This window comes from Cucurbita pepo, chromosome LG15 (assembly GCF_002806865.2).
Source record: "Cucurbita pepo subsp. pepo cultivar mu-cu-16 chromosome LG15, ASM280686v2, whole genome shotgun sequence".
Classification (NCBI taxonomy): domain Eukaryota; kingdom Viridiplantae; phylum Streptophyta; class Magnoliopsida; order Cucurbitales; family Cucurbitaceae; genus Cucurbita; species Cucurbita pepo.
This window is the reverse complement of record NC_036652.1, coordinates 8,405,072-8,431,444: the sequence shown is the minus strand read 5'-3', so window position 1 is coordinate 8,431,444 and position 26,373 is coordinate 8,405,072. Positions and strand designations below refer to the sequence as shown.

At 35.9% G+C, this 26,373-nt stretch overlaps 4 protein-coding genes across 6 annotated transcripts in view; 1 reads left to right on the top strand and 3 right to left on the bottom strand.

Moving 5' to 3' along the window:
• Positions 1-2,904: 2,904 nt before the first annotated feature.
• Positions 2,905-8,813, top strand: LOC111811222 (serine/threonine-protein phosphatase 5). The gene is made up of 13 exons (XM_023697979.1): positions 2,905-3,097; positions 3,878-4,049; positions 4,341-4,510; positions 4,600-4,671; positions 5,227-5,377; positions 5,906-6,014; positions 6,100-6,217; positions 6,558-6,705; positions 7,208-7,456; positions 7,716-7,841; positions 7,923-8,023; positions 8,240-8,314; positions 8,415-8,813. Exons 2-13 carry the CDS (start codon positions 3,971-3,973, stop codon positions 8,472-8,474), a joined length of 1,458 nt encoding a protein of 485 aa, XP_023553747.1. The 5' UTR covers positions 2,905-3,097; positions 3,878-3,970; the 3' UTR covers positions 8,475-8,813.
• A 336-nt stretch (positions 8,814-9,149) lies between these two features.
• Positions 9,150-13,547, bottom strand: LOC111811221 (glutamyl-tRNA(Gln) amidotransferase subunit A, chloroplastic/mitochondrial-like). Its single transcript, XM_023697978.1, has 10 exons — positions 12,932-13,547; positions 12,363-12,674; positions 11,478-11,657; positions 11,282-11,376; positions 10,409-10,484; positions 10,170-10,247; positions 9,973-10,066; positions 9,855-9,904; positions 9,535-9,648; positions 9,150-9,413 (listed from the first exon to the last, which is right to left on the bottom strand). The coding sequence occupies exons 1-10, from the start codon at positions 13,490-13,492 to the stop codon at positions 9,321-9,323; spliced, it is 1,653 nt and encodes a 550-aa protein (XP_023553746.1). The 5' UTR covers positions 13,493-13,547; the 3' UTR covers positions 9,150-9,320.
• A 564-nt stretch (positions 13,548-14,111) lies between these two features.
• Positions 14,112-19,882, bottom strand: LOC111811220 (actin-related protein 2/3 complex subunit 1B-like). Of its 2 annotated transcripts, XM_023697976.1 has the most exons (15): positions 19,574-19,879; positions 18,839-18,924; positions 18,563-18,639; positions 18,382-18,476; positions 17,715-17,784; positions 16,801-16,870; positions 16,568-16,641; positions 16,436-16,478; positions 16,042-16,123; positions 15,614-15,702; positions 15,411-15,496; positions 15,247-15,307; positions 14,866-14,972; positions 14,577-14,635; positions 14,112-14,453 (listed from the first exon to the last, which is right to left on the bottom strand). In XM_023697976.1, the coding sequence occupies exons 1-15, from the start codon at positions 19,641-19,643 to the stop codon at positions 14,389-14,391; spliced, it is 1,134 nt and encodes a 377-aa protein (XP_023553744.1). In that variant the 5' UTR covers positions 19,644-19,879; the 3' UTR covers positions 14,112-14,388. The 2 variants fall into 2 exon arrangements, with proteins under 2 accessions (XP_023553744.1, XP_023553745.1); XM_023697977.1 differs by lacking the exons at positions 14,112-14,453; positions 14,577-14,635 and adding an exon at positions 14,647-14,794 and having other exon boundaries at positions 19,574-19,882.
• A 789-nt stretch (positions 19,883-20,671) lies between these two features.
• LOC111811908 (probable LRR receptor-like serine/threonine-protein kinase At1g07650) overlaps positions 20,672-26,373 on the bottom strand; it is a 10,153-nt gene continuing 4,451 nt past the window's right edge. For both annotated transcript variants that reach the window (XM_023698963.1, XM_023698964.1), the window contains 12 exons: positions 25,904-25,969; positions 25,717-25,782; positions 25,590-25,628; positions 25,411-25,469; positions 24,822-25,198; positions 24,537-24,732; positions 23,662-23,805; positions 22,850-22,968; positions 22,280-22,490; positions 21,939-22,179; positions 21,537-21,687; positions 20,672-21,321 (listed from right to left, as the gene is read on the bottom strand). In XM_023698963.1, the coding sequence (XP_023554731.1) occupies positions 20,947-21,321; positions 21,537-21,687; positions 21,939-22,179; positions 22,280-22,490; positions 22,850-22,968; positions 23,662-23,805; positions 24,537-24,732; positions 24,822-25,198; positions 25,411-25,469; positions 25,590-25,628; positions 25,717-25,782; positions 25,904-25,969 (2,044 nt within the window). In that variant the 3' untranslated portion in view covers positions 20,672-20,946. The remainder of the gene's footprint in view (positions 21,322-21,536; positions 21,688-21,938; positions 22,180-22,279; positions 22,491-22,849; positions 22,969-23,661; positions 23,806-24,536; positions 24,733-24,821; positions 25,199-25,410; positions 25,470-25,589; positions 25,629-25,716; positions 25,783-25,903; positions 25,970-26,373) is intronic.

Sequence of the window (26,373 nt, the reverse complement as noted above, 5' to 3'; positions counted from 1 at the left end):
TTAAAGCAAACTCCACATCATCATCATCATCAAAACCTGCTCTCACGTGCACTATGACAAAACCCCAGACCCCATACAACCATACATACATATATATATAGATATATTTATTTATTTATTTCAAAACCCTCAAAATTAACCCCCCAACATTAGTAGTTTTTGTAATTTTTTATGTTTCATTTATTAAAAAAAATTATATTGTTTTATATTACTTTCATTTTTTTAAATACTTCATGACTATATTTGATGTATAATTTGTTTAGAATTAAATGGTGTGACATAAACCTATAACAATGGAGTGATTCAAATTTTTATTAAATATTATTATCCGTACGTCCCAATTTTCATTGAAATGCTAAACAATTTATATTCTAATAATAATTTTTGAAGTGTTTATAGAAGATCCAAGATAATACTGTAACTTTTAAAATATAATGAATATTTTTTAAACAAATGGCAACGTTGAAGTATATTTTCAAAATTTAACCTAATTTTTACTTTAATTTTATCTAAAATGTCTCGTGCTACTATAGATAATTGTTATTGTTTATATGATATCTACGACTTTAAAAAATAGTATAAAATTCCACCTTAGTTAGAGAGGAGAACAAAATATTACTAGTATGACAGTGATACGTAACAGATCAAAACAGACAATGTGTACTAACGAAGAATTTATATACTCGCTAATACTACGAGAGTTGGATAGCATTCAAAAGTTAAATGAATGTGAGAGTGTGTATATTGCATTGAATTGCATTATCGATGTTGTAATGGGCGGTGTGGGATTTCCAAAGGAGAAAAGGCAAGGGAGGTAGGGCGCAGGGGGACAGCCATTGTACATGGTGGGTACAACCCCACACACCATTACTGTCCCTTCCTCACTCTTTCCACTCTCACAAACACAATCCTTTCAAAACATTTATCATAACCATCTCTTCCCCTTTTCTTTTTTGACAAACCATTCATTTACCTTCTCACGGTTCGATGTTGTAACCGTTCAAGTCCATCACTAACCGATATTGTTTTTTTGGACTCTTCCGTTCAAGCTTTCCCGCAAGATTTTTAAGGTTTCCATTTCGTTCTTCTCCCAACCAACGTGAAATGTCACAAATATTAACACTGCATTGACATCTACCCGACAAGAAAGTAAGTAAATTTCAACTTTTGTTCCAAGGACGGATATGAATGATGTATCTTGAACGAGACAAACTAGGTTCGTGTTCGACAAAGATGATAATGAAGTAGAAGAAAGGGTTTGGGATTTCAAAATTGGTGATATCAAAGTCCAAATTGAAGAGAGTTTTCCCCCCACGTTAGGTTTGGTTGTGCATGTGCTCATGTCTCAATTCCATTGTGTTACCAATTATTTTCTAAAACAAAGCTATTGGACATCCCAAATTCTCTTGCAATTATCGTCGGACTCTTGTTTTTTTTAGCTCTTATTATTATTATTATTGAGTGCCTCAAAGCCTTCAACATTTTTGTACACTGCCCCTTCTGTCTGAAACGACAAAACATGCACGATAATATATATATATATATATAGATATTATGCTTTTATTGCTTTTACCCTACTTCTCAAACGACAAACTCTTTGAATTTTGAATCCCATGTGTTACTTAAGCTTTGTATTGGAAAATTTGAAAGTAGGGGCCTTAAATAGAAAAGGGAATTATGGAAATTGAAGGGACAATAGACTCGTTCGGGATAGTCCAAACCTTCCTTTATAGTTTTCGAGTAACCCTAACCACTTAAGAATAAACCCGAGAATAGCAACCGACAATATGGTATTGTAGCAAGAGTCTTTGGTCACTTGCAACGACAATGTTGTTCTTAGCTAGCTTAGCTCCACAACCCTAAAATTTAAATACAAACCCATGGAAAAAACCCTACAATTATGCCATTACTAAGTTACTCCAAACTTAAAAGAAGCTACATTTAAGATGTGTTGATAAGAACATAAATTTACGTGATTACGTTAACATATCTTTTTTACTTTCATTTTAATTCATATTTAAAAACGCGTTAATTCAAGAATTCTAGTCTTATTTATTTTATTTTTTTACTAGAATAATCCAAATTAACTCCATTGTCAACTTTTGAAATGGGTGAAAGTGGTCATCTCCTAATCTGACCCATCACCTTTAGATTAATCCAAATTTTACTGTGTAAAGAAGTGATTGACTCAAACCAGCATATATTCCTGGCCGACGAGAACCAAATAAAGTAGCCAAACTCCACATTATTTTAGTTGTCCTCTTTGAGCTTTCCTTTCGGGCTTCCCCTCAAAGCTTTAAAACGCGTCTGCTAGGGACGCTAGGGGAAGGTTTCCACATCCTTATAAATAGTGATATGTTCTCCTCTCCAACCAACGTGGGACATCACATCAGTACTCTAAATTGCAAAAAAAATTCGAAATTTTTGTAAATCTACGAAGAATTTTAATAATTTAATCTACAAGATTAATCGAAAAAGGAAGGAGGGAGTGGGAAGAGATTTATCCTCGTTAGCTAAACTGGCCAAGAACAAAGATTCTCCCTTCCCGCCACATCCCCTCACTTTTATATACATAAATAAATCAATAAATAATATATATATATATATGTGGAGAGTTTCAAATAAAGAATGAAATAGAAGGATGGGCTGGCTACACGTATCTGTTGGGCTCAGATAATCCCAATGGGCCGTTGGCAAAGCCCACCTTCCTGTCTATCAGACCAGAAAATAGATGACAAAATTATAAAAGGATTATATAATTAATAAAAATAATGAGTATAATTGAATTGGAAGAAGATGTATACCGTTGATGGAATCATGTGTGTGTGAGTTAAGGTTTCTAGATTTTTCCACACAACTTGGGGTTTGTTAGTTGGTCGTTTTGTTGCCAAGCATGCGAACACGTATCTTGTACCTCTCTCAACTGCGCCGCATTTCAACGTCAATTACTCTTAGATCTCTTTAATATAAAAATCATCGCCGCTATCAAATTAGGGCAGTCTCTAGCTCGCTCTCGCGCTCGCGCTCATTCTTCCTCTTCACTTCTCCAACCCCATACCCCCTATTCCTTCCGGCTGGATCGAGCATTTCTTCTCAGGTATTCACTCTTTTCACATCCACTTTCTTTGCTACTACGCTGGAAACCGAATAAAGTTTGTAGAACCCAATCAATCAATCAATCTATCTATCAATAAGTCGCTTATATGATGGTGGGGAATCTGATTGAGAATCTCGGGTTCATTTCTGTGGTACGACCAAAAGTCTGTCATGTTTTGAGCTGGTTACTAGTCGAATCCAAAATGCCTTGCGGTTTGTGGGGTTTTAGATTAATGGAGATTTTTCCATCATGGAATGTTCCTTCGTGAGGAAAGGATTCTTTACCGTGGTTTACACCACGAGATAGCTTTCTAAATGTACTAATAGTAAGAGGATTGTTTTCCCTTTCTTACATGATCGATGGTTGAGCAATTTTCTTTGACTGGACATTTCGTGATATTATTTATCTTGGGAAACCAGTCAAGTGATATCGTTGTTGATAAGTTTTTGATTGTTTCCAGCTTTATCTTTTCTGTCGGGTGTCAGAAGGGCGGGAACTCCCAAAACATCTTGAATGCCAGACTCACTCTCTAGTTTTACGTATTTTGGCTTTCTTTTAGAATAACCGTTATTGTGTCGCTTATTCCTTTTCCACTTTATACCATGGTTCTCATGGACCAAGTTACTGTAGTCGAGACATTGGTGTCACTTCGATGTAAATAATCTAAATTTCCATAAGGAGAGGCTTGTTTTTTTTTTTTTTTTTTTTTTTTTTTTTTTTTTTTTTNTAAGCATTTGCTTTATTTGCGCAAATTTACGTTTTTGGTGTTTTATGGAGCAGATGGACCACGTTGATGGGAGATAAATGAGAGGGATGAAGAAATTTATAATTAGCCAGAATTCATAGTGACTTGCTCTAGTTTATAAAGGTTTTATGCCTGTCATGGAAGCTGATAAAACTGACCCCATTCGTGCTGAAGAATTGAAATCCCAAGCAAATGAAGCATTTAAAGGTAAACATTTGTACCTTTTAGGTGTATCTGGTCATTGGTTCTCTAAGATGAATATAAAAACTGAAAAGTGAAAGCAGCTGTACTTAAATGATTTTTTGGTTTTCTTTCTTGTGAATACATCAAGATACCTGCAGCAAGAATTCACGAACATGCTGCAGGCCTAGTTCATTTAATTTTCTCTGGCCAAAAGTATGTTTCGTGGGAAGTATTTTAATTAGTGCTCTATGTTGAAGAAAAGTCTACAACTCTTATGAAGTTACTTGTTACTGAACTATTTTTGCTTGATTTCAGCCCACAAGTATGCTCAAGCAATTGATCTTTATACACAAGCAATTGAGCTAAATGGACAGAATGCTGTATACTGGGCAAACCGTGCGTTTGCACATACTAAATTGGAGGAGTATGGCAGTGCAATCCAGGATGCATCAAAGGCTATAGAAATAGACCCTAGATATTCAAAAGTAGGATCAACATTTAAACCGTATAATACAATTTTATGTACTTTTACAATCATTTTTGACCACTTTCTGCAAATTATCCTATTCGACAGGGTTATTATAGGAGAGGTGCTGCTTTTCTTGCTATGGGGAAACTCAAAGATGCACTTAAAGATTTTCAACAGGTATGTCAGGCTTTTGTCGTGAAGTTTTGACTTGTGTTGTTACTGAAAACTATGGTTAACTCTCATTTGCTTTTAACAGCTGAATATCAGTTATGATGCATTGCTATACTCATTTGTGCATCTGTTCCCTTTTATCAGCAGAAATTTCAGTTGGGAGTTTGTACTGTTGTCCGACTGTTTTATTCATCACATGGATAAGTTATTTGTTGAGCTCTTTTTCTCAATATGGTGGTACTAGTGGCTGTTGGCAAATCAATGAGGAGAAACTGTTTCTGTTGCTTTTACTTTGGCATCCCTAAGTTGATCTCAACTTATATTACAGTATCTTATAGTGACCGTGTTTGTGAAAAGCAAGCTCTGTTTGCTATTGTTTGGGGCATTCGTCTATTAATTGGCTCTTTTGTAATTATAATTTTTGGCATGATTTTTTTTCGATTGAAGCCCTTTTTGTTGTTAGCTGGGCTCATCCTCCCTTTTTTGTGGGCTGATTTTTTATGTATGCCTTTTTTCTTTAATTCCCTCAATGAAAGCACGGTTTTGTTTTGTTTGATCTAGCTCAAGAAGATCTGTCCCAATGATCCTGATGCTGCTAAGAAATTGAAGGAATGTGAAAAGGCAGTCATGAAGCTTAAGTTTGAAGAGGCAATTTCTGTTCCAGAATCAGAGAAGCGTTCAGTAGCTGAATCCATTGATTTCCATCTAATCGGTAATTTTTCTCTCTTGAGATGCTAATGGCACCATCACACCTTCAAGCTTGTGCAACTAGACCCCTCTCCTTGAGAGAATATACCCCATTTTAGAAAATGATTCAATTTATCCCTTTAATCAACTTTCTAAGTGTTGTTGAAGACTATTAATTGAAAAAAATCTCGTCTATCGAATTTTATAATATTTAGTACCATTGAAGTCTTCATCTGTGCACCCCTCTTTTGAGATGGTTATCCAGAGTGAGTAAAGAGTTGTCATATATGCTAAAGACACATTATAGTCAGCCAAAAAGCATGAGATCATGGGATCAAGACCAGTGGGGAGGTCACACATTAAAGATATTAAGGGATCATCTGATTACAATTTTAATTTCCCTTTTCTTTCTTCTTAGTTTTCTGCTTGCTGAATACAGATTCTTAAGTTTAATCATCATTCTCTTGTTCTATTATTATAATTATTATTTTTATTATTATTATTTTTTAGTTGCTTTATGAAGTAGTAAGACTCATTTGTAATTTTATGGTAGAGGTTGAGCCACAGTATACTGGTGCAAAGATAGAAGGAGAGGTTGTAACATTGGATTTTGTGAAGAAGATGATCGATGGTTTTAAAAACCAGAAAAGCTTGCACAAACGGTACGTGTGATGATTAACGTCATTTATCTGTGCTATGCCATATGCGAGAATAAATTGTGATGTTGCTATTGGTTTTATTTTGTAGATACGCATTCCAAATTGTATTACAAGTCAGAGAAATCATGCGTGCCCTTCCGTCTCTTGTTGATGTTAAAATTCCGGAGGGCAAACATTTAACCGTTTGTGGAGATGTACATGGTCAGGTCAGGTTTCTTTTATTTAAAACACGTAATTGTGATATCATCTGTCTTAGTGGCGACAGTGGAGCCATTAAATATGCTTGGTATGTTCTTCAGAAATGAACAGTTCAGTGAGAAGGAATTATATCATCGAAATTCTTGTTTATGTTTTTCAGTTAAAACTTTGGCATCCATCATGTTGTATATTTGAATTGGTATCTCTTGTTTCATAATACATCTATGTTGTGTTTTACCATCATGTGAAATGTGAATTTCTAATATTTGAATATATTGTGTATTTATTGTTTATGTTTTATTGCAGATGGTAGGCATACTTACATATATACCTTTATGATGTCTGCAGTTCTATGATCTCTTAAATATTTTTGAGCTTAATGGGCTTCCATCAGACGAAAATCCATACCTCTTTAATGGAGACTTTGTGGATAGAGGTTCATTTTCCGTGGAGGTCATTCTCACCTTGTTTGCATTCAAATGCATGTCTCCGTCAGGTAAATTTCCTCCAAAGACTGTTACATTACACATCTTTGATGGACATTCTTCCTGCAAACATTTACAAGTCTATGGCATTGGGGCAGCTTCTAACAATTTTGAAAGCTGTGCTTTATATCGAAGTTATCCAAAAATCTTGAAAAACTAGGAACTCGAGCTGTGAGTTCTGATTGCTGTAGTTTTTGGTAACTGTACAGTAGTTGAACTTCAGTTTAAACTTAATTTTAAAAAAATCCAAATAGTTAGTTAAGCAGTAGCAAAAACAATTTCAATTATGAAGCTCTTCTCCCTTAACCAGACAGTTAGCGTATTTATTTTGGATTATATCTTTTCTCCAGACTAGAAATTCCAAGATAATAGCATGCCCCGTACACCCTTTTACCATCACAATTTTATCTAACCATTTATGGTTTTATTTAGTATCAACTGCTCCCTCGCTCCCTTGTGGCCTGTGAACTTGCTTTCATATGATGAAATTTTGGTTCATTTGTCAACTTTCAGCAATACATTTGTCCAGAGGAAATCATGAGAGCAAGAGCATGAACAAGATTTATGGCTTTGAGGGTGAAGTTCGATCAAAGTTGAACGAAACGTTTGTGGAACTATTTGCAGAAGTATTTTGCTCCTTACCTTTGGCTTATGTTCTAAATGAGAAGGTTTTTGTGGCTCATGGAGGTCTTTTTAGTGTTGATGGGGTAAAACTCTCTGATATTAGAGCAATAGATCGATTTTGCGAACCTCCTGAGGAAGGTGAATTCCATATTTTTTTTGTTTGTTTAATATTCTATTCTGTGCTTATCTTAATTCTAATGCATACTGCCTACCATAATATGCTTGAAGCTAAAGTGCCATCGTAACCTCTTGGTGGCATAGCCTTTCTGTTTCTGCCATTGGTGTTTTCTGTGTGTGCTTGTATCTGGGCTTGGCATGTCTTGAACACAGAAACTCATTTCCAGTATATTCTTGAAGTTGAATAAAACCAGATTTTCTTGTGCCTTATATGTAACAGGATTAATGTGTGAAATCCTTTGGAGTGATCCGCAACCTAATCCTGGGAGAGGACCTAGTAAACGAGGTGTAGGTCTTGCCTTCGGTGCAGATGTCACAAAAAGATTTTTGCAGGAGAACAACTTAGGTAACTGTTTTCTAGTTATGTACCTGCTGTTTGGTTGATTATGATAACTGTTTGATGACATACGGTACCAATAAATTACAGATTTAATTGTGCGATCCCATGAAGTCAAGGATGAAGGGTATGAGATCGAGCATGATGGTAAACTTATTACAGTATTTTCTGCTCCCAATTATTGTGACCAGGTATTTTCCTTTTCCATGGTTTGTATTTTTGTTACATACGTTATTAATTGTTTTAGAAAAGAACAGCATATATTACTTTTTAGCAATTATAGGTTAAATCCTTCTCCCATCAGGACTTGTTTGTCAATTCTCCTTTCGATTTTCAAAATTAAGTTGTTTCATGTATTTTCCATTTAAAATTCGTACGCATGGTCTGGTATATATTGATATTTGCAGATGGGAAATAAAGGGGCTTTTATTCGCTTTAAAGCACCAGATTTGAAGCCTGACATCGTAACCTTCTCAGCCGTGGTGAGTGTTCATTTTTCTAATCACCATGTTTATGGTCTTTTCTACGTCGATTTACCTTTTCTGAGGTCTTTACATTTTGTCATGCATTGTGATATTGCAGCCACATCCCGATGTAAAGCCAATGGCATACGCAAACAACTTCCTTCGGATGTTCCAATAGGTGGACAAAGTATCCATGTTGAACATACACGAGGCAACTGGAGAAGAGATTTAGCTTCATGTTTGGCAATATGCAGGTCACGTTGTGATTGTTTGTGGATGCTGCTGCTTCTTCCCAACGCTTTCTAACAGTTTAGTTGGATTTTTGTTCTTTTTACCTTCTAGGCTTCTATTTTGTCCCTTTGATTAGTCGCGCAAAAGTGTTCGAGTCAATTATGTATTTTGATGCATAGCTTTCTGGGTTGACATTTCTTTGATATGCACTCAAAGAAATTTGTGATCTGCAGAAATTTGATCCGATTGACTTTATTCAAAACAAAGTTTTTTGTTTTAGGATTGATTATTGCTTTCGCACACTTCCTCATTCAGTCTGCAGGCTCCCTCATGATTTTCTCACTCACTTTCTAGCTCCCTCTACGCTGGTTTATTGGACTTCTGGAGAAACGTTGCAGATGTTGGCCATCCATTGCACATATTGCCGCATTTGGTGTGGTCTATTGAACCGCAAACAATCCTGCTTCTCCAGCAATACTTTATCCTCCTACCAAAGATGAACCAACACCAGGTGGAATTCTAAAGCATTTTTTTTTTATCCTTTGTTTCATATAGGCTCAACCACACACAACTCATTCAAGTCTCCATACCCCACGTGACCCATTTGTACTTTAGCTCCCAATGGAAAGCAAAATTTTGCAATCTTATTGTCATAAATTATGAGAATGCGATTCATTTGTTCTTTTAGATAAGAGAGAACACAAGAGAAGAATGATAAAGGCTCCCCGAAGTCATACTCACCTAATAATAATCAATAATACACGAGTAACCAACCATTTGCAACATTCCCATGCTAACCTACAATGTCGTCCGCCAGTAGGGGTGGAACAAATCTGCCTTCTGAAAGAGTTTGCTCAAAGATGTGTCCCACTTTCAGAAGTTTACCCTGTGAACACGATGGGAATTGGATCAATTCTAAGGTACAGAATTAAGCAGGCAAAGAATTGGAAGAAGAAGCATAATCAATGTCAGCAATGACTTAAAAGCAACATGCTGTGCAACAGTACCTCATCAAATGCTGCACCAATCATTTGAAGGCCGACAGGAAGGTTAGAAGACCCATCTCGAACAAATCCACAAGGCAACACCAAAGCAGGTAGTCCAGCTAAGTTGACATTGACCTGTATAGAGCATAAAACAAACAGAGGAGGAAACCAAAAGTCAACTTTTAGACTTGGACACATATGGACAACAAAATTGTGGGTGATAAATTACAATTTCAAGACAGCCTAAGAGATGTTCTAAAGGAGGCTCTTCATAAGAAAGATTTTGACACAGAGGATAATGTGAAAAGTCTGGACTAATGAATTTAGGAAGAAATGCTTACAGTCATGATATCACCTGCATACATTGCCAATGGATCGTTCACCTTTTCACCTGTCAACAAACAATGATCATATAAGTGGCGTACAACAAATTGAAAAACAAAATTTGAGACGGCATACCAATTTTATAAGCGGCAGATGGAGCAGCAGGTGATATTAAGATGTCATTTTCATCTAATGCTTCTCTGAAGCTTTTCTGAATAATGGTTCTCACCTGAAACACCGTTGCAATCATAAACAGCCCTTAATCTCTTATCAAACATTCCGATAAGAAACATTCGGATTTTTTTTTTTTTGGGGGCGGGGGGGGNTGGCACCTGCTGAGCGCGCTTGTAGTAAGCATCATAATAACCAGCTGAGAGAGCATATGTTCCCATCAAAATTCTCATTTTAACCTGCGTTGAGAAAATGTGGATATATGAATTTTCCAGAAGGAAAGGATGAGGTTAAAATTCTATAACATATTTCACAAAAAAAGGGATACGAACCTTCTGAAAGTGAAGTAAAAATATTGAATGTGAATGCAAGAGAAATTTAAAGAGTATCCAAATAGTACCTCCGAACCAAATCCTGTTGCTCGGGAATTTTCATATAGACCAGTTAGCTCATCAGCAACAGCTTGATTTCCATATCTATATGTGGGTTTTATGGAGGGAGGCCAAATTGAATCAGAATAAATTGTTATCACAATACAGTAACAAAACAAAAGCTCCAGAAAGAATATTTAGATATTTAATGGTTTTTCAACTTGAGAGAACCAAAGTAACAATTCAATTGATCCAAAATCATCGGCTGAGAAAGTCCACGAGAGAAATTGTGAGATCCCACATCGGTTGGGGAAGAGAACAAAGCATTCTTTATAAGGGCGTGGAAACCTCCCCTAGCAGACGCGTTTTAAAAGCCTTGAGGGGAAGCTTAAAAGGGAAAGCCCAAAGAAAATAATATTTGCTAGCGGTGGATTTGGGCCATTACAAATGGCATCAAAACCAGACATTAGGTTGAGTCCCGAAGGGGGTGAACACGAGGTGGTATACCAACAAGGACGCTAGGCCACGAAGGGAGTGGATTGGGAGGTCCTACATTGATTAGAGAAGGAAACGAGTGCCAGCGAGGATGCTGGGTACTAAAGGGAGGTAAATTGTGAGATCCTACATCGGTTGGGAAGGAAAATGAAACATTCTTTATAAGGGTGTGGAAACCTCTCCTAGCAGACATGTTTTAAAAACCTTGAGGGGAAGCTCGAAAGGAAAAGCCCAAAGAGGACAATATTTGTTAGCGGTGGGCTTGGAACGTTAAAAAAATTTCTTTAACCTGAACGTTAAACATTACAACTTCCTCTGTCTTCTCTTGATGAAAGATATTAGATTCCTTTTTCTTAAAAGAAGAAATTAAACATTTCTTACAACAAATGTGTCCCTCATCAAGTTACCTGACTCCATCATATCGTGCCAAGTTTGAAGAGGATTCAGATGAAGCAAGAATGTAATAGGCAGGCAGCCCAAGAGAGAATGATGGCAGTGATACCTACAAGAAACAAAAGTTCAGAAGGGAATGAATAAAGAAAATATTCAAGTCAAGTTGAAATAAAGCACCAAAAGCTTTGAAAATTAAAAACAAATATAAACCTCATTGATGGAGCATCCTAGTTCTTCAAGATGTGAAGCAGCAGCACGTATTGCAGACTTTACTTCACCATCAACACCATTTTCAAGAGTTTCACGAATTAGGCCAATCCTCAATCCTTTCAAGGGTTTAGATTCCAATGAATCAACAGCACTAAATTGCGATGCAAAATCAGGAACCTCCTGAAAGATGTGCACGAAAAAAAATTTAAAAAAATGCTACAAGAATGCACCATATTATGAAATTACCCGACGAGTGATGAGAAAATTCATTATGTGATTCTAATCAATGGTTGAATTGGCTAAACGAGGCCCGGAGGTTCTTTTCCCTTGAAGAGACAAGGCGGTCTTGAAGCGGTATGCGACATAAGCCTCAAATTTAAGTAAGAACATGAAACAAATCCTAAATCAGTAAAAGTTCATATTGTCAAAACTTAAATGTTATATTGTTTAAGAATGAAGCGTATCAATACTATTCTTTTAGTCATTACACGAGGCATAGAGACGTTAAGCCTTAGTGCATTTTCAAAAACGTGCAAGTCTCTTCTATGAGAGGCATAAGCCTCTTGTGGTTCAAAGGAGGCACAAGGCTCAAGGCTAAAAGTAAGAGCCTGCAAGCCAACAGGCGTTTAAAACTGATTCTAATCTACAGTTTCCAACCTCAAACAGCTAGCTTTCCTAAGCACTAGAGACATAAATCCTTACGACGAATCAATAACACAACATGGGACTATCAAAGTCGCTTAATAACGCTAAGTTTTCCAAGAACCAGGCATAGGACAACTTTCCTCTGTCACGCTCAAGGTCGGAAAACGCTACGAAACTTAAAACAATAGCAAAGGAGGAATTTAAAGAACAAAAAATGAAACAAGGCAAGAAAGTGTTTACTCGTTTACTACTAGTGGCATCATGTGTATCATGGCCAGAAATTGCATGTAGAAGAATCCCAGCATCAGCAACTGTTGTACTCAAGCAGCCAATAACATCAAGTGATGAAGCGTAGGCCATAAGTCCAAATCTTGAGACACGACCATACGTTGGTTTCAACCCGACAACACCACAAAAGGATGCTGGCTGCCGCACACTTCCACCTGTATCACTCCCCAATGACACCACACACTGCCTAGCAGAAACAGCTGAAGCAGACCCTCCTGATGATCCTCCTGGAACCCTACTCAAATCCCACGGATTTGCAGTCACCTAATGAATGAACAGACGCACCACCTGAGTAAACCAACCCCCGTTACCAGTGGAAACAAACACCACAGCCGCAATTCTACCATATAACTACAACATGCTCAAACCCCATTAAAAATTCCACTTCTCAACTCATTTTCATGACAAAACGAATGCTAATAGGAAAAACAAGCAACCACACACACTTCCAGCCCCTTATTTCGAAAAGCCCATATGATTATAAGCAGGGGGCGGTTATATACATTAAAGAAAACACAAACCTGGAACGCAGAGCCTTCAGTAGAACTGCCCATGCCAAACTCATCCAAATTGGTCTTCCCAATCACAATCCCACCCAACTCCTTGATTCTCTTCACAGCAGTAGCATCAAATGGCGGTCGATACCCTTCCAGAATCCGAGAACCACCAGTGGAAGGCATACCCGCAGTACAAATATTGTCCTTAACACCCACAAACACCCCAGCCAAAGGACCCACTTCCTCATTTCTCTGAATTTTGCCATCAATCTCACGGGCATCAGAGAGGACGCTTTCAGAGACGTGAAGAAATGAGTTGAGGTGAGGCTCCAATGCTCGAAGGCGATTAAGATAGGACTCGGCTAGTTGGGTGGCAGTGATTTGGCGGGAAAGAAGGGAATGGCGGATTGAGAGAATTTGGGAGTGAAGGGATTGGGAAGCATTGGAAGAGGGAAGTTGGTCTGTGAGAGCGGAATTGGCGATGGGATATGGAGTTTGTTTGGAGTGAAAGAAGAATGGTTTGGAGGGAAGATGGAGAGGGAAGCGAGAAAGAGAGCAGCGAGGGGGTTGCAGTGTGGATAGCATATTCGCCGCTGAATACAGAGCTCAGGGAAGACTGAACAACAAGCCTTACCTTACATATGATGCCTCAAGTAATTCCTAATTTTATCATTTTAAATTAAATTAAAGACAATAGAGAAAATTTGGGCTTGATCCTTGGGATGATTAAGCCCATTTAGAACTAAGTCCCATTGATCACAAGTCCAGCCCAAAAGGTCAGGCCCAAATTCAGGCCTTTTATAATAAACTTGGGCCGAATATACTTTTAATCTGTCCTTTTTTTTCTTCAATTTAGGTCCTCTGATTAAATAATAATAATAATTAAGTCTCTCACAATTAATGTTGAAATTACGTAATAAACTTTGATGAGAAAAAAAAATGTCATTTAACAAAATAAAATTTGGAAACTCCCACTAATTCTTTAATTTAGAATGAAAATTAGAAACTGCTCTCTTATTCAAAACTAAATGAGAGACTAAATTGAAGAGTTAAAACACAATTGAAATCACATCTTTTTAAACCATAAAGAATAAACGATCGTACAAAAAGAATATAGTTCAACTAATCAAACAGAAGTTAATAAGACAGAGATGAAGTGAAGAAAGTACTGTACCGTGTACCGTGAATGTGAAACGAAATAGTATTTGGAAAGAATGAACATCATACAAGACACTAAACCAATAGTCCGAACATAATTTGAGACCTAAATGGGGAGATAGAATTCCAATCATGAGTTATGAAATCTGTAAGAGCAAACGGTTGGGTGAAAATACATACATACACAAAATCAAACATGGTTTTTGCTACAAGTAGAAAGGCAATCAGGTCTAGCAGCTGGGATATAATATACAAGGAGATGTGACTATGCCGAGAGCAAGATTCTTTACATGGTAATGTGACAAGGTTAATGAATGCAAGGTTCACAAGTACTGAGATAGATCGGCCTGGCCTTCCAAATCCCAAATGACCACTTTTCCATCCAAACCTGTAAGGTCAGGGCAGATAGCTTTGATTAAAAGAAGCCTCCTCATAATTTACAATCATTGTCCAGACGTAAAAATGAAGATTTATGAACAAGAAGTTGATCGATCTCTTCCTTTTAACAAACCTGAAGTGCTGAACCGCTTTATAGTGGAAACCCCTGGCTCTCTAAGAGGCACAATACAACTACAGTTCAAAAAAGAATCATATTACGTCATGCACATTTAAAGGTCAAGGCCACCCCAAGTCCATAGGCACTTTTTGCTAATCCGCTCAGATTACGAGGCCTTCTCTGTAAAAGGCTCTCTGAATAAGCAATTATTAAGTGGATATGGGGCATCCTTCCTGGAAATCAAAATGATTCACAAGAATCAACCTAGTAGAATAAACAGAAAAGATGTTCAATAATAACATACGTTATGCAATTCTCGTGGACGCATCCGCGCAATCTTGAAGATTCAACTGAATCATTGCCAACACCTTGCTTCGATTGACCATACAACTTCCCAAATGCCTCTGAAAACTGATCGAGAAAAAAAAGGTATATCACAAAATCAGCGTGCTAGTAAAACCAGCTAGCAAAGTTTAAACAAGTAGAGAATAGCTATGAAATATAAAACTGAAGGCACATCATCGTCAAACGCCTACTTAGCTTTGAACCACCATTTCTTTAATGAATTACGAACCTAAAACTTGCATGTTCATTTCATAGTTGAACCAGCAGACAATGCATTCTATTTACGGCTAACGTTGTCAAATAATTGTTTAACTGACAGAAACTTTAAGCTATGCAATACCTGGGATCCATATTTTGAACCTGATGCTGTTTTCCTTTCACCAAGAAATCTTATAAAGCTCCTAGTTGTGGTGGGGGGAGGGGAAGCACATACATCACTTCAAATATTCCTCAAAAAGTTGCAATATATTAAAGATAAAACAATTTATTAAAAGCTTAGCTCACCAGATCCCTCTTTCATCAGCAGCAAAAGCCATAGGATTGCAATCAAATCCTGTACCTATAACCATTCTCTCAGAAACAAATAGTATCTGAAAGAGTGTTATATTGATACAAAAAGATTCAAGATTAGAAAGCGAAATAATACATTGTACATAAAGAATGATAAGAAAAACTCAAAGAGTAAAGAAAAATGGATGCTGACCCACATCACGAAGAGGCAAATCTCGGAATGCAACACTCTGGGCTAGAGGAGAAGGACCAACTTCATCAACGAAGTAAATCATCGAATTGTGTCCTGCAGCATTTAAATGAAAGGTACATCAGTAGAAAACAAACAAATTACCATCTTAACTACTAGAGCATAACCAACAAGGCTCCCGTTAAATCCTATAAATTGTTTTCAATGCCCAAATCAGAAGCTAATTAAAACAATGTGTGAAATTGCATAATTACAATTGTTAAATAACAAAGTAAACCAATGAACTTTTACACAGTTATAGTTGGAGGCGAAACGATGTATATGAGTGACTTAACTATACGAGTAAAATTCAATCTTGTTGCCATTTCACATGCTATAGTTTTAACTTATAAGGTTGCCTCTGTAAATAATTTGCAGAGAGGAGGCATTTCTGACCTGCATAAGCTAAGGTATTGCCACTTGGTGACCACTTCACGCCAAATGCCCAAGAGAATGAAAGATCGAGCTGAACAATTAACTAATTCACCAAAAGAAATACTCATAAATAATATGCACTACTTCGCTTGTCAAAGGAGAGATGAAGAGTGAACCATTTCTTTTTCAAGGGGAACGTTCAAAGCATTCAAATTTGAATTAATAAAGACAATCAGAAACACTCAGTGTGAAGGAAATAGTTGTCATGCAAACCCCGATTTATGTTTTCAAATTTATTATTTAATGCCAAGGACAACTCAGAAACAAGTAATTATTTTATGAACAATTTAAGAATTTTACTCTTCCAAGCACAAGAAAAATTATTCACTGCAAAATGAAAGACCAAATATTGAACCTCTCCGAACTTTGAATCCGAAAATTTGCCTGCTCTTGAATCCCTGTTAAATTTCATTAGGCATCAGTAACTTGTAAATCCATCCTACAATATTTCATGAGATGATTACAGTCTAAACTATTATCTACATACTTTGTGTCCACGCCTTTAATGAAGGTGGAAAAGATTCGACATTTTCCATCCGTTGAGGTTGTTGCAAGAAGCAGCTGTGAATAAAATGTAAAATAAAATTAAATCCATGAAATGCAACCATAATTTTGTTCAGGAAAGCACTAAAATATATTAATTGCAGATTTTATAAAAAGACTAAAAAATTGTGTCCATGTAAATTCACATATAATGGTGGATAGAAGGATAAAACAAACATTATTGGGATGCCAAGCAACATTTGTCACAGAAGAATCATGTCTTTTCCTGATAAGTTTACTGACCCACCTGTGGAAGGTAAACCATGAACACGTCAATTATAGAAAACTAAGGCATAAATCTAACTAGGTGAAGCAATAATAAAGAGATTTTTCATTTCTGAACAGAAACAGAAATGTATTGATTATGGATAGAAAATAAACTAAAGCATTGGATTACAAAGCCCATGAAACAAAAAAAAAAAAAAAAAAAAAAAAAAAAAAAAAAAAAAAAAAAAAAAAAAAAAAAAANAATAAAACCAACAAAAAGAGCAGATCAACAAGTAGGCACCCCCATAGCATCCTGCCTAGGTCAAAGCAAAAAAAAGATACAGTAAACATAGAAATTATCAACTGTATCAACTGAAAATGTTGCCATTCCTCCACACATATGCATATGAACTAATAGTTCAATCTGTTAAAATTTGACCCAGCATATAATACAGGTAAATGGCTTATAACATTTTTCATGAACAAATGCATAGAAGCATGCCACTGGCTGCAAATAGGGTGTACAAACTGAACTTTTTGCAGCAAGTTTTGGAAAGAAAATAAACACCAAAATTGGAGGGAACTAACAGCAAAGCACTTTGGTTTCCACCTATCATAAAGAACCATCAAAGAAAACTATGGAATAGATCACACACTCAATCGATAGCTTACCAAAATTTTGAAATTCACAAGCATAGGATTAGTGATTGGAATGACACTTTTAGTTCAACTTACACAGGTCAAAGCTCTTAAATTACAAAACGTTTCTTGAATAATATAAGAATTAATAGCAATAACTTCATCATATGGCAGACTTCCCATTTTCATGGAAAATAAAAGCAATAGGCACAACATCTTGGACAAAAAGAAATAAAGAGCCATACCAATTGTTCTCTTGTTCATAGTAGCATATGCAAACAGTTTTTGCCCCACTTCCAACTGCGAACTTGTTTTCTAGGGGTAAGAAAAAAACCAAACATTTAAATATAAAAGAAGGGAAACCCAAATTTGATTAAAATAGTATTTTCTTCAGGATGTTGTGATTTCTGAATGACAATAAATTATGCAAGAACTTAAATGGTGTTCACAAATCATTAATGCAGGAAAAGAAGTGATAGAAAGCCATTGGAATTCACAAAGGGGCCATCAAACCAAACGTGAAATTATTTTGTCATTTTGTCTAAAGGACTTTCATGATCCAGCATGTTGAATAGGTAAAAACTTTGAGGATCAGTTCATGTTTATCAATGCCAGGTCTACCCGATATTGCATTCATAAACAAGAAAATCTTTTAAATTCGGAAACTTTGATGACTGACAAAAATTCAAAATTGTCAGTGAGAAGAAGGTTTACTGGACATTGACAAAAAATTAAAATTGACAGTACCAATGAATATGCTGATCGAGACATTTAACTATACTGGGACATTGACCAAAAAAGGTGTTCATAGATGTGTAACTGATAGGATGAAGCATACAAAATGTGGAAACTTGAGGATGATATGAACAACATAGGTCATGAGCAAGAGCAGGGCAGGAAATCTTGCACTACCTTTTGGACTCCACTGAACACAGAGTGCAGCTCGGTTTAGTCTAAGAATGACAAGAGTTGGTACCCATTCCGATCCTTCAAGGTTCCAAACATATCTAGAAAGACAAGAGATTGGTAGACTAATATGGTACATTTAAACAAGTAAAAGTCTAAAAAAACATGAATATGAGAGAACACTTACGAATTTCGATCATGAGATGCAGTCACAATTCTGTTTGACCTAACACTCCAGTCTATCCCCGAGATAAGTTGATCATGCTGACAGAGAAAAGGTGGATAAATTGTCAGACATTAACAACATGACTTCATTGGAAATCTTTCATTACAAACTAACTACAAAAAGACTAGAGTGAAAGCAGAAAACATCACCCATGAATAGATAAATGCAGTAACCTCAGGTTTCATGTTTTATTTTTTCTCATAAACTATAAATGGAAAAAGTAAATTAAAAAGGTACCTTTTGGAGAACATGTACTCTTTCCCAGTTGTCTTGTAACGATTTATAAATGTGAACTTCATTATTGTTCGGACAAAATGCAACCACTATAAAGCATATCAAAAACATTAGCACAAGTGCAGTAAGATGAACCTAAACGTAAATGGGATATCATCGTCGTTTGCATTATCAGACAACTAGAAAATGCAGAGTATTGTCTAATTGCAATTACAGCAATTAATCTTAGAGCAAGCTATCCTCTTCTTTTTGTAATTACAGCAATCCATTTCAGCAATCAATGAAATGGTTTCTGATTTCAATCCAAAAAAAAAAAAAAAAAAAAAAAAAAAAAAAANCACGGTGGTGGCCACAAAAGTTTAGCAGCTGATCTGATGATGAACAGATCTGGTGGAGCTAATAAACAGCATAATCAGCATATACCTACCCCATAAGACATATTGGTTGTTGTATTTCGAACTGGGTGGAGATTGAGGCCATGTAACCTATCCTAGAGTTCTTCCCGCCATTTCTCAATAAAGCAAGCTAAATCTAGATCGCTAAAGCTGAATTGATATCATTTCCCTCTCTTTGATTGCTCAGAAAACATAGATAAGCGATCTCAATATATAAAATCTAGGAAAGTAATTGTTTCAACTTTTTCCTATACCGAGGACAAATGAAATACAGAAAACTCGACATTTCCATTCCTTTTATCCCGCACAAAACAGAAGCAAACAAGGGAGAAGGGTTCATTACTGGAGTGATCGGGGCTCCAAGCATGGCAAGTGATGCACTGAGCGAACTGGTGAACTGCAATTGCTGTCATTATTTCCCAGCTCCAGTAGAAAGAAGAAAAAAAAAAATCTCAGGAATCAACGACGGCTCGAAACTCTAGCTTCTCGGCGATTTTATCTAGCAATTGCTAGGGATTGTGAAGGTGAAAGCCTAAAAAGTGATTGAGAACTACAGCAGCGAGGGAGATCTCGGAAACACGAATGCGATCCAAATGGGAAAGCGACCATGGCGGAAACCAGCATGCGTGTGTATTAAGAAAGATTCTCTCTGCTCCAACGTCAGATTGTAAAATTAAGCTTTTTCTTTTAATCTTACCAAATATTGTTTTATTTTATTTTTCCTTTTTTTTTTCTTTTTTTGGAAAATTGAACTAAATATACGAAATTATTACTCTCATGCTATGCTTAGAACTTTCAAGGGAATGATTTTAAATATTTTTAATTGAAAAAAAAAAAAGGTCGGATTTTTGTAGGATTTTATAGATTTTAGAGGCAAACTAATTCTTTGATATTGTCATATTATTAATTTTTAATTAAAAGCCTATATTAATAAACTTTTTAATTTTATTTTACCATCCAAACATAAAATTTTAAATACATTTCTTAAACTTTCTTAATTCCATTAATTAAAATACTAGTTTAAGTATTTTAGAAAAAATTTAATATATTTTTTTATTATTAAATATTAATATCGTACTATATTTTGTGAGCGAGATCTTGTTTTAAAAATATCTATATTGCAACAAAAGAAAAAATAGTGAAATTGAAAGGACATTGTGACTTTTGTCGGCAACTTTTTGTTTGTTTCGAGGAAAATAAGTTCTATTCAAAATAAAATGTGATTTTATGTTTTATTCTTTCAAAATTGAAATTTACAAACTCATTGTGTAGATACGAAAAGGAAAAATAAAAAATTGCAATCTTCCTCGAAACAAAATTAAGTTAAAGATCATGAAACCACTAAAACGCTAATCATTTAAAAAATTCAACTGATTAAGATATATATCATCAATTAATATGTGTTCGCTTTCGAACTTTAAAATCAAAATGATAATTCAAATTCGGAAATTTGGCGGCATATTTAATCACATTATAATGAGCCCTCTATGTCCATGAAAGAAGAAATTTACATCATGGAAATTCATAATCTTAAACAAAGAGCCACGCAAAGCTGTGGCCTATGGGATTCAAAACGAATGCTGTAAAACTTCGCCTTACACATTCAGCAGAGCACAGACTTTCTTTACGTTGATTTTGCCACAACTACTTGAATATTGTGGTTTTTACAAGCTATATATTCACGCCCCTTTCCGTTCTTCCAGTCGCGTCTCAGTTTTAACGGGATGGGGTTCTTACAAGATTGCGATTCTCTTCTGCCTCCAGTTCCACATTCGAACTCAAGGAATCACTGGGGAAGTCGTCCAATGATAAACTACGTGTGGGGCTCAATTGTTGCCAAAAGTGATTTCTGAGAGCCTTCAATTTGGAGTTAATAGCTGAAAATCCTGGGTCAGAAAGAAGAGCCTGCACTGGAGTTCGACCTTCGAGCATGCTCACCACTTGGGACATTAGAGGCCGTAGAGTTGGGGACGCATTGGTGCAGAGGAGAGCCACATTCAGCATCACCATTGCTTCTTCTGATGAATAATCTGAGCCTAAGGCTGGGTCCACCAACTCCAATAGGCTTCCTTTTTCTTGCAGAACAGATGCCTGTAAAATACTTAAATGACTGACTTCCATGACCCGTGACCCGTAAATGATGACTGATATTTTAGAACGATAAACGACAGCACGGAATATGTATATTTTAAACATGCACTCGAAGCCTAATTTAATTTATATCTTCAAAATAAGAACTTCAAAACAAGGGAATCAACATAGATACCAGATGAAATGGGAAAAAATTGTAAGGTTGTTGTTTTTACCCAATCAAGAAGGTAAACAAATTCCTCCTTAGGCCTGTAGTTGGTATTGCTTTTGCCACTGACAATTTCCAAGGCAACAACTCCGAAGCTATAAACATCAGCTTTGCTGGTCAAGCACCCACGCATGGCGTATTCGGGTGCCATATAACCACTGCAAAACAATAATTCCAGAAACCTAGGTACTCAGCACCAAAATTAAACTACAATGTCTATAAATCAAATCTCCACAACAATGTTTTATAGTGATGAGGCGTAAAGAGACGGGAAAAGGAAAGGAAAAAGTTTTAGTTTTGGTTATGCTTCACTTCTAAAAAACAATCACCGGTTGGTTTCATACTCAAGTTCGCCACCATGTTAGACCATATATTATTTTAGACCATAGAAGAATTTCACTTGACTTACATGGTTCCGGCAATTCTGGTGCTGATATGGGTATTGTCATCTTCATGAAGCTTAGCCAAACCAAAATCAGAAATTTTAGCATTGAAATCCTTATCAAGCAACACATTACTTGTCTTGATATCCCTATGTACGATTTTTAATCTCGACTCCTCGTGCAGATAGGCCAAACCTCTAGCTATCCCCAGACAAATTTTCTGCCTAGTGGGCCAGTCCAATCTCAATTTAGATTGTGGGTCATTTTCTGTATACACATAATATAAAAAATAAGTTTTTTGACACTAATCAAACTTCTTTGGAATCCACAGACTTCAGAGTTGCAGAGAAGTGCAAATTCTACTCACTGAAAAGGGCACGTGATAAGCAATTATTTTCCATGTACTCATAAATCAACATTAGTTGGTTCCCATCAACACAGCATCCATAAAGCTTGACAAGATTTGGGTGTTGCAGTGCAGATATCATGCCTATTTCATTAACAAATTCTCGATTTCCTTGCTTTGATTTCGACGACAGCTGCTTGACTGCAATTATAGTACCATCTGACAAGAGACCCTGTATCAAAGTGAAGAGTCCCAACACCCCCATTAAATGTTGTATTCTAAGCATCACTTCCTCCAGCAATTAGTGCCATAGTTTTATTGCAGAATCAACGTATGCTTTAAAAACCTAAAGGAATAAATGTCCGTACCCATGGTCTTAATAGTTTATGAGAATTGGAATTAGAACATCATATACTTGCATGAAATCTAATAAACAAAGTTAATAAGCCTAGAGACTATGCAGAAGTAAAAGTCTTAATGAACACCACCTCAAGTAGTAACTTTTGATATGATAAGGCCCTTTTGTCAAGGACTATCATTAGAAGCATATGATTTAGACAATCGAGATCTATTAGTAAAGGCACCATTTACCTTGTAAACTGCACCAAAACCACCTTCCCCAACTTTGTTTGCAGCATCAAAATTTTTAGTGGCTGCTTTAATCTGTCTTATAGTAAATAATCCTGTTCGCAGATCTATACCTCTAAGCTCTGCATGAATTAGACTTCAGGTATCAGAGAAAAGTGGCAATGCACAGCAGTTAACAAGAAAACCAAGTTGAAAAGGACATTTCCTTGAAACATAGTACACAAACTCACATGTCAAACCCAAACTTGAGGATGTATTTTAGGTGATGACATTAACTCCATTGGATGAATGAAATCAAAAGTTCAACATATAGAAGTTGACATCACCATTTTTTTGTTTATTTATTCAAATAGGCACGGAACTCAGAATTCAACAGCAAACTAGTTAAGAGATAGATATTTAAAGGGAGGAGACAAATATTCAACGATTCAAAAGTTTTAGCACCACAAAATAAGTACAATTAAATTTTACATGACTAGCCACGAAGTATAAAATGTTCCAAAGAAGTAGAAAAGGAGATGCGTAGACCATTTCAGTAGCTTAGATCATGATCTCTCCCTCTTTTGGACAGAAAACTGAGAATTCTAGTTAAGATTATGTTTTCTGTTTTTATATAAATAAGGCCTCTTTTCCTAATCTTCGAATATTCCAATGAATATATAAGGAAAGGAAAAAAAAAAAAAAAACAAATAGTCAGGCTATAAATATCTTTAGCTCTGATGAGATCTAGATACAGTTTAAGTTCATGAATACTATATGCAGCTTCAATTTTCAATAGAGATAATGCATATGTTACATTAAATGAAAGATTATACCTTTATATACGGATGCCTTGCCTCCCAGCCATCCGTTCCTCCTCATAATACATAGCAGCAGAAGGAGAACAAAAGCTGCTGCTGCTGTCCCAATAATTATGATGGTGTGATGCTTCTTCACATGGTTCTTAGGAGGTGTAAAATCTGTGAAGAGAGAAATTTTCCTGATCAGAAATCAATAATATATTTAAAAATAATTTGATATTCTACAGTTTCTGCCCGCCAAGCATTGAAACATATTGAGAACTAGATGATCAAGCATATAGATTCACTCCAAATAGCCTTCCCAGATTCCAGACCAGTCTTAGAACCTCCCACTTCAGGTTTTTGTAATCATCTCAATTTATTATGATTAAATAAAATTGAATTAGTCGAGAAAAGTACAAATATTTGGACTCCATGCAAAGAACAAGGGTGTCACCCAAACCCATGAGATAAGATAGATGTTTAAAATAAAATAAAATAAAATAAAATACACACTTCACGTTTTCTGTAAGCAAAAAATAAGATATTATCGTCAAGGGTGATGGTAGGCAATAGAAAGCAACCAACTAAATTAATCCCAGTGGAACCTATACAATCATGCCAACCCTTCTACAAATATTATAATCTCTACCAAAATAGCACAAATTGAAGAAGTTACAATCTTAAAAGTTATGTCAACTTTTTTACTCATTGCCACTGTTACTAACATGGCTCAAGGTTTGCTTGTATTGTGCTACTCAATATATGAACCTCACAAATTTAAATGCTAGTAGAAAAAGGAAAAGAAGAAACATTCAAGCAAACGGACGTTGATAACTTTTACATTCATCTAGAAACAAAAGGTAACAGGTAATGATTCCATTCTTTGTTTCATGACTTGGAAAACTTACTGGGATCTACAGAAATAGCTGATATCAGAGGACCATAATTTCCTCTAAGTGGGATTCCGGTTGTTCCTCTTCCAGCCCAGTAGAAATGGATCTTCAATGTATGACTTGTGACAACTGCGGTAAATTTTTTTATAATGGGCTTACCTGTACCCCCTGCTTCATGTTCTATATCAAAATCTTTTAGGACCAGCTTTTCCTGCAGTTGAACAAATGAAAGGGTTTTCAGTATCCAACAATACGATGAAGTGTCATTCTTTTCCAGTCATATATTTCTTTCATCAATACCTGAATGTACACATCAAATATTCGCCTCCCAAGGCTGTTGAATGAACTATCATTTATAAATACAATCTCTGCAAAGTGGAGTTTAACACTATAATTCCCATTTATGAGACACAGCCCATAGTATGTAAGAGATTGAGGAGAATTTCTCGCTTTTGTGTACAGTTCTGAATTGGCCACAGAGACATTTGAAAGAGCGGATGTATTTGTTTCGATGTAGTTATCAGCATCAACATCATTGTCCATAAAGCTTCCCGTGCTGCTAAAAGCCCAATTGTGACCAGTATAAAACATTGAAGCACCTTCTCTATCCGCTTCATACCTTTCACCCCGTACAAATGCTTCTTTACCGCCACAGTTAATGTGCAAGGAGTAGTGCTCTGAAGTTTTGACAATTTAAAACAGTGTGAAAACAATAGAATTCACGTAATTGAAATAAAAGAAGGGACTACCAATAAAACAAAGGCTTTGAGCCTTCAATTTCAGATTTGATATTATCTCTTATTTATATATTTCAACAGGTTGTATTCTTTATGAAAAGAAAATTTGTTTACTTGAATTGCCAAATTCAAGGCCAGAGTTATACACTCACGCTCTTCCTTTGATGCAGAACACGGGAAGTTCCTTTTTAGGCAGGGATGGATTCTAGTTCTGTGAGCATGCAAGAAAACTGAGCTCGTCATTTTAATGATAAGAAGACTGGTATCTAGAGAGACTTCTAACGACTAGATTAGCAGTCAATAAATTTTCTTACTGGCACAGAATCCTTACAATTTTTCTGCAGACGGTGAGTAAGTCTCTACTAAATTTCTGTGAAAATAAGAATTATTTTCTTTTAGTTACCATGCAAGATAATGCTCTGAACATTGAAAGTAAACGATAACTTCACAACACTCACACACTCCCACGAGGACACTCAGCTGGGCTTGAGTTTTCCCAAGTGAAGTTGTTGTTAGAAAGATCCCTGCATAAGAAAGATAAGAAAATGGAACCGGTTAGCCAAGGTAATGTACATCATATGTTTTCACAGCAGGCATTTAAGTGAAGATTAACTACGAAAAATGATTCCGAAGGAAAAGACATACACATTCTTGTTGCTTCCTAAGACCCAACCAGGAATAATTCCATTGAGCTTGTTTCCTGTCAAATATCTTGAGAAATACTATAAATATTAAAACTACGATACATAATTTTAAAAAGTATATAAATAAATAATAACTTATAAGTGCACTCATGTTGAATGTAGATAGATTAAAAATGTAATTTTAATTGCTTCTGAGGCAGCTTAATAATAGGGAAAGAAGTCTAGAAATTTCTCTTTCCAAGCAGATACAGGGAGGTAGAAACACATATGAGTTATAAAGTGAGACTCTTATGGGCAAATACTTCTAGAACTCTCTTATACTATATGACCAGAAAGAAGCAACCCTATTTTCCCAAAACAGGGTTTTTTTTTTCTTTTCCCTATTTAATTCTTTTACGGCATCAAATTGGTTTTTTTTTTTTTTTCTCCATGTCAAGTTTCTGTGTTATTAATATTTTTTTTTTTGGGGGG

What these genes read in the sequence shown, in the direction of transcription:
- LOC111811222 (XM_023697979.1), top strand. Translation starts at nt 3,971, where the DNA reads ATGCCTGTCATGGAAGCTGATAAAACTGACCCCATTCGTGCTGAAGAA. An exon ending in AGCAAATGAAGCATTTAAAG is followed by an intron (nt 4,050 to 4,340) that starts GTAAACATTTGT and finishes GCTTGATTTCAG; the next exon opens with CCCACAAGTATGCTCAAGCA. An exon ending in CAGAAAAGCTTGCACAAACG is followed by an intron (nt 6,015 to 6,099) that starts GTACGTGTGATG and finishes TTTATTTTGTAG; the next exon opens with ATACGCATTCCAAATTGTAT.
- LOC111811220 (XM_023697976.1), bottom strand. Translation starts at nt 19,643, where the DNA reads ATGACAGCAATTGCAGTTCACCAGTTCGCTCAGTGCATCACTTGCCAT. An exon ending in GCTGATGAAAGAGGGATCTG is followed by an intron (nt 15,308 to 15,410) that starts GTGAGCTAAGCT and finishes CACCACAACTAG; the next exon opens with GAGCTTTATAAGATTTCTTG. An exon ending in GTCCACGAGAATTGCATAAC is followed by an intron (nt 14,636 to 14,865) that starts GTATGTTATTAT and finishes TTTGAACTGTAG; the next exon opens with TTGTATTGTGCCTCTTAGAG.
- LOC111811221 (XM_023697978.1), bottom strand. Translation starts at nt 13,492, where the DNA reads ATGCTATCCACACTGCAACCCCCTCGCTGCTCTCTTTCTCGCTTCCCT. An exon ending in ATGCCACTAGTAGTAAACGA is followed by an intron (nt 11,658 to 12,362) that starts GTAAACACTTTC and finishes CACATCTTTCAG; the next exon opens with GAGGTTCCTGATTTTGCATC. An exon ending in ATCTGCCGCTTATAAAATTG is followed by an intron (nt 9,905 to 9,972) that starts GTATGCCGTCTC and finishes GTTTGTTGACAG; the next exon opens with GTGAAAAGGTGAACGATCCA.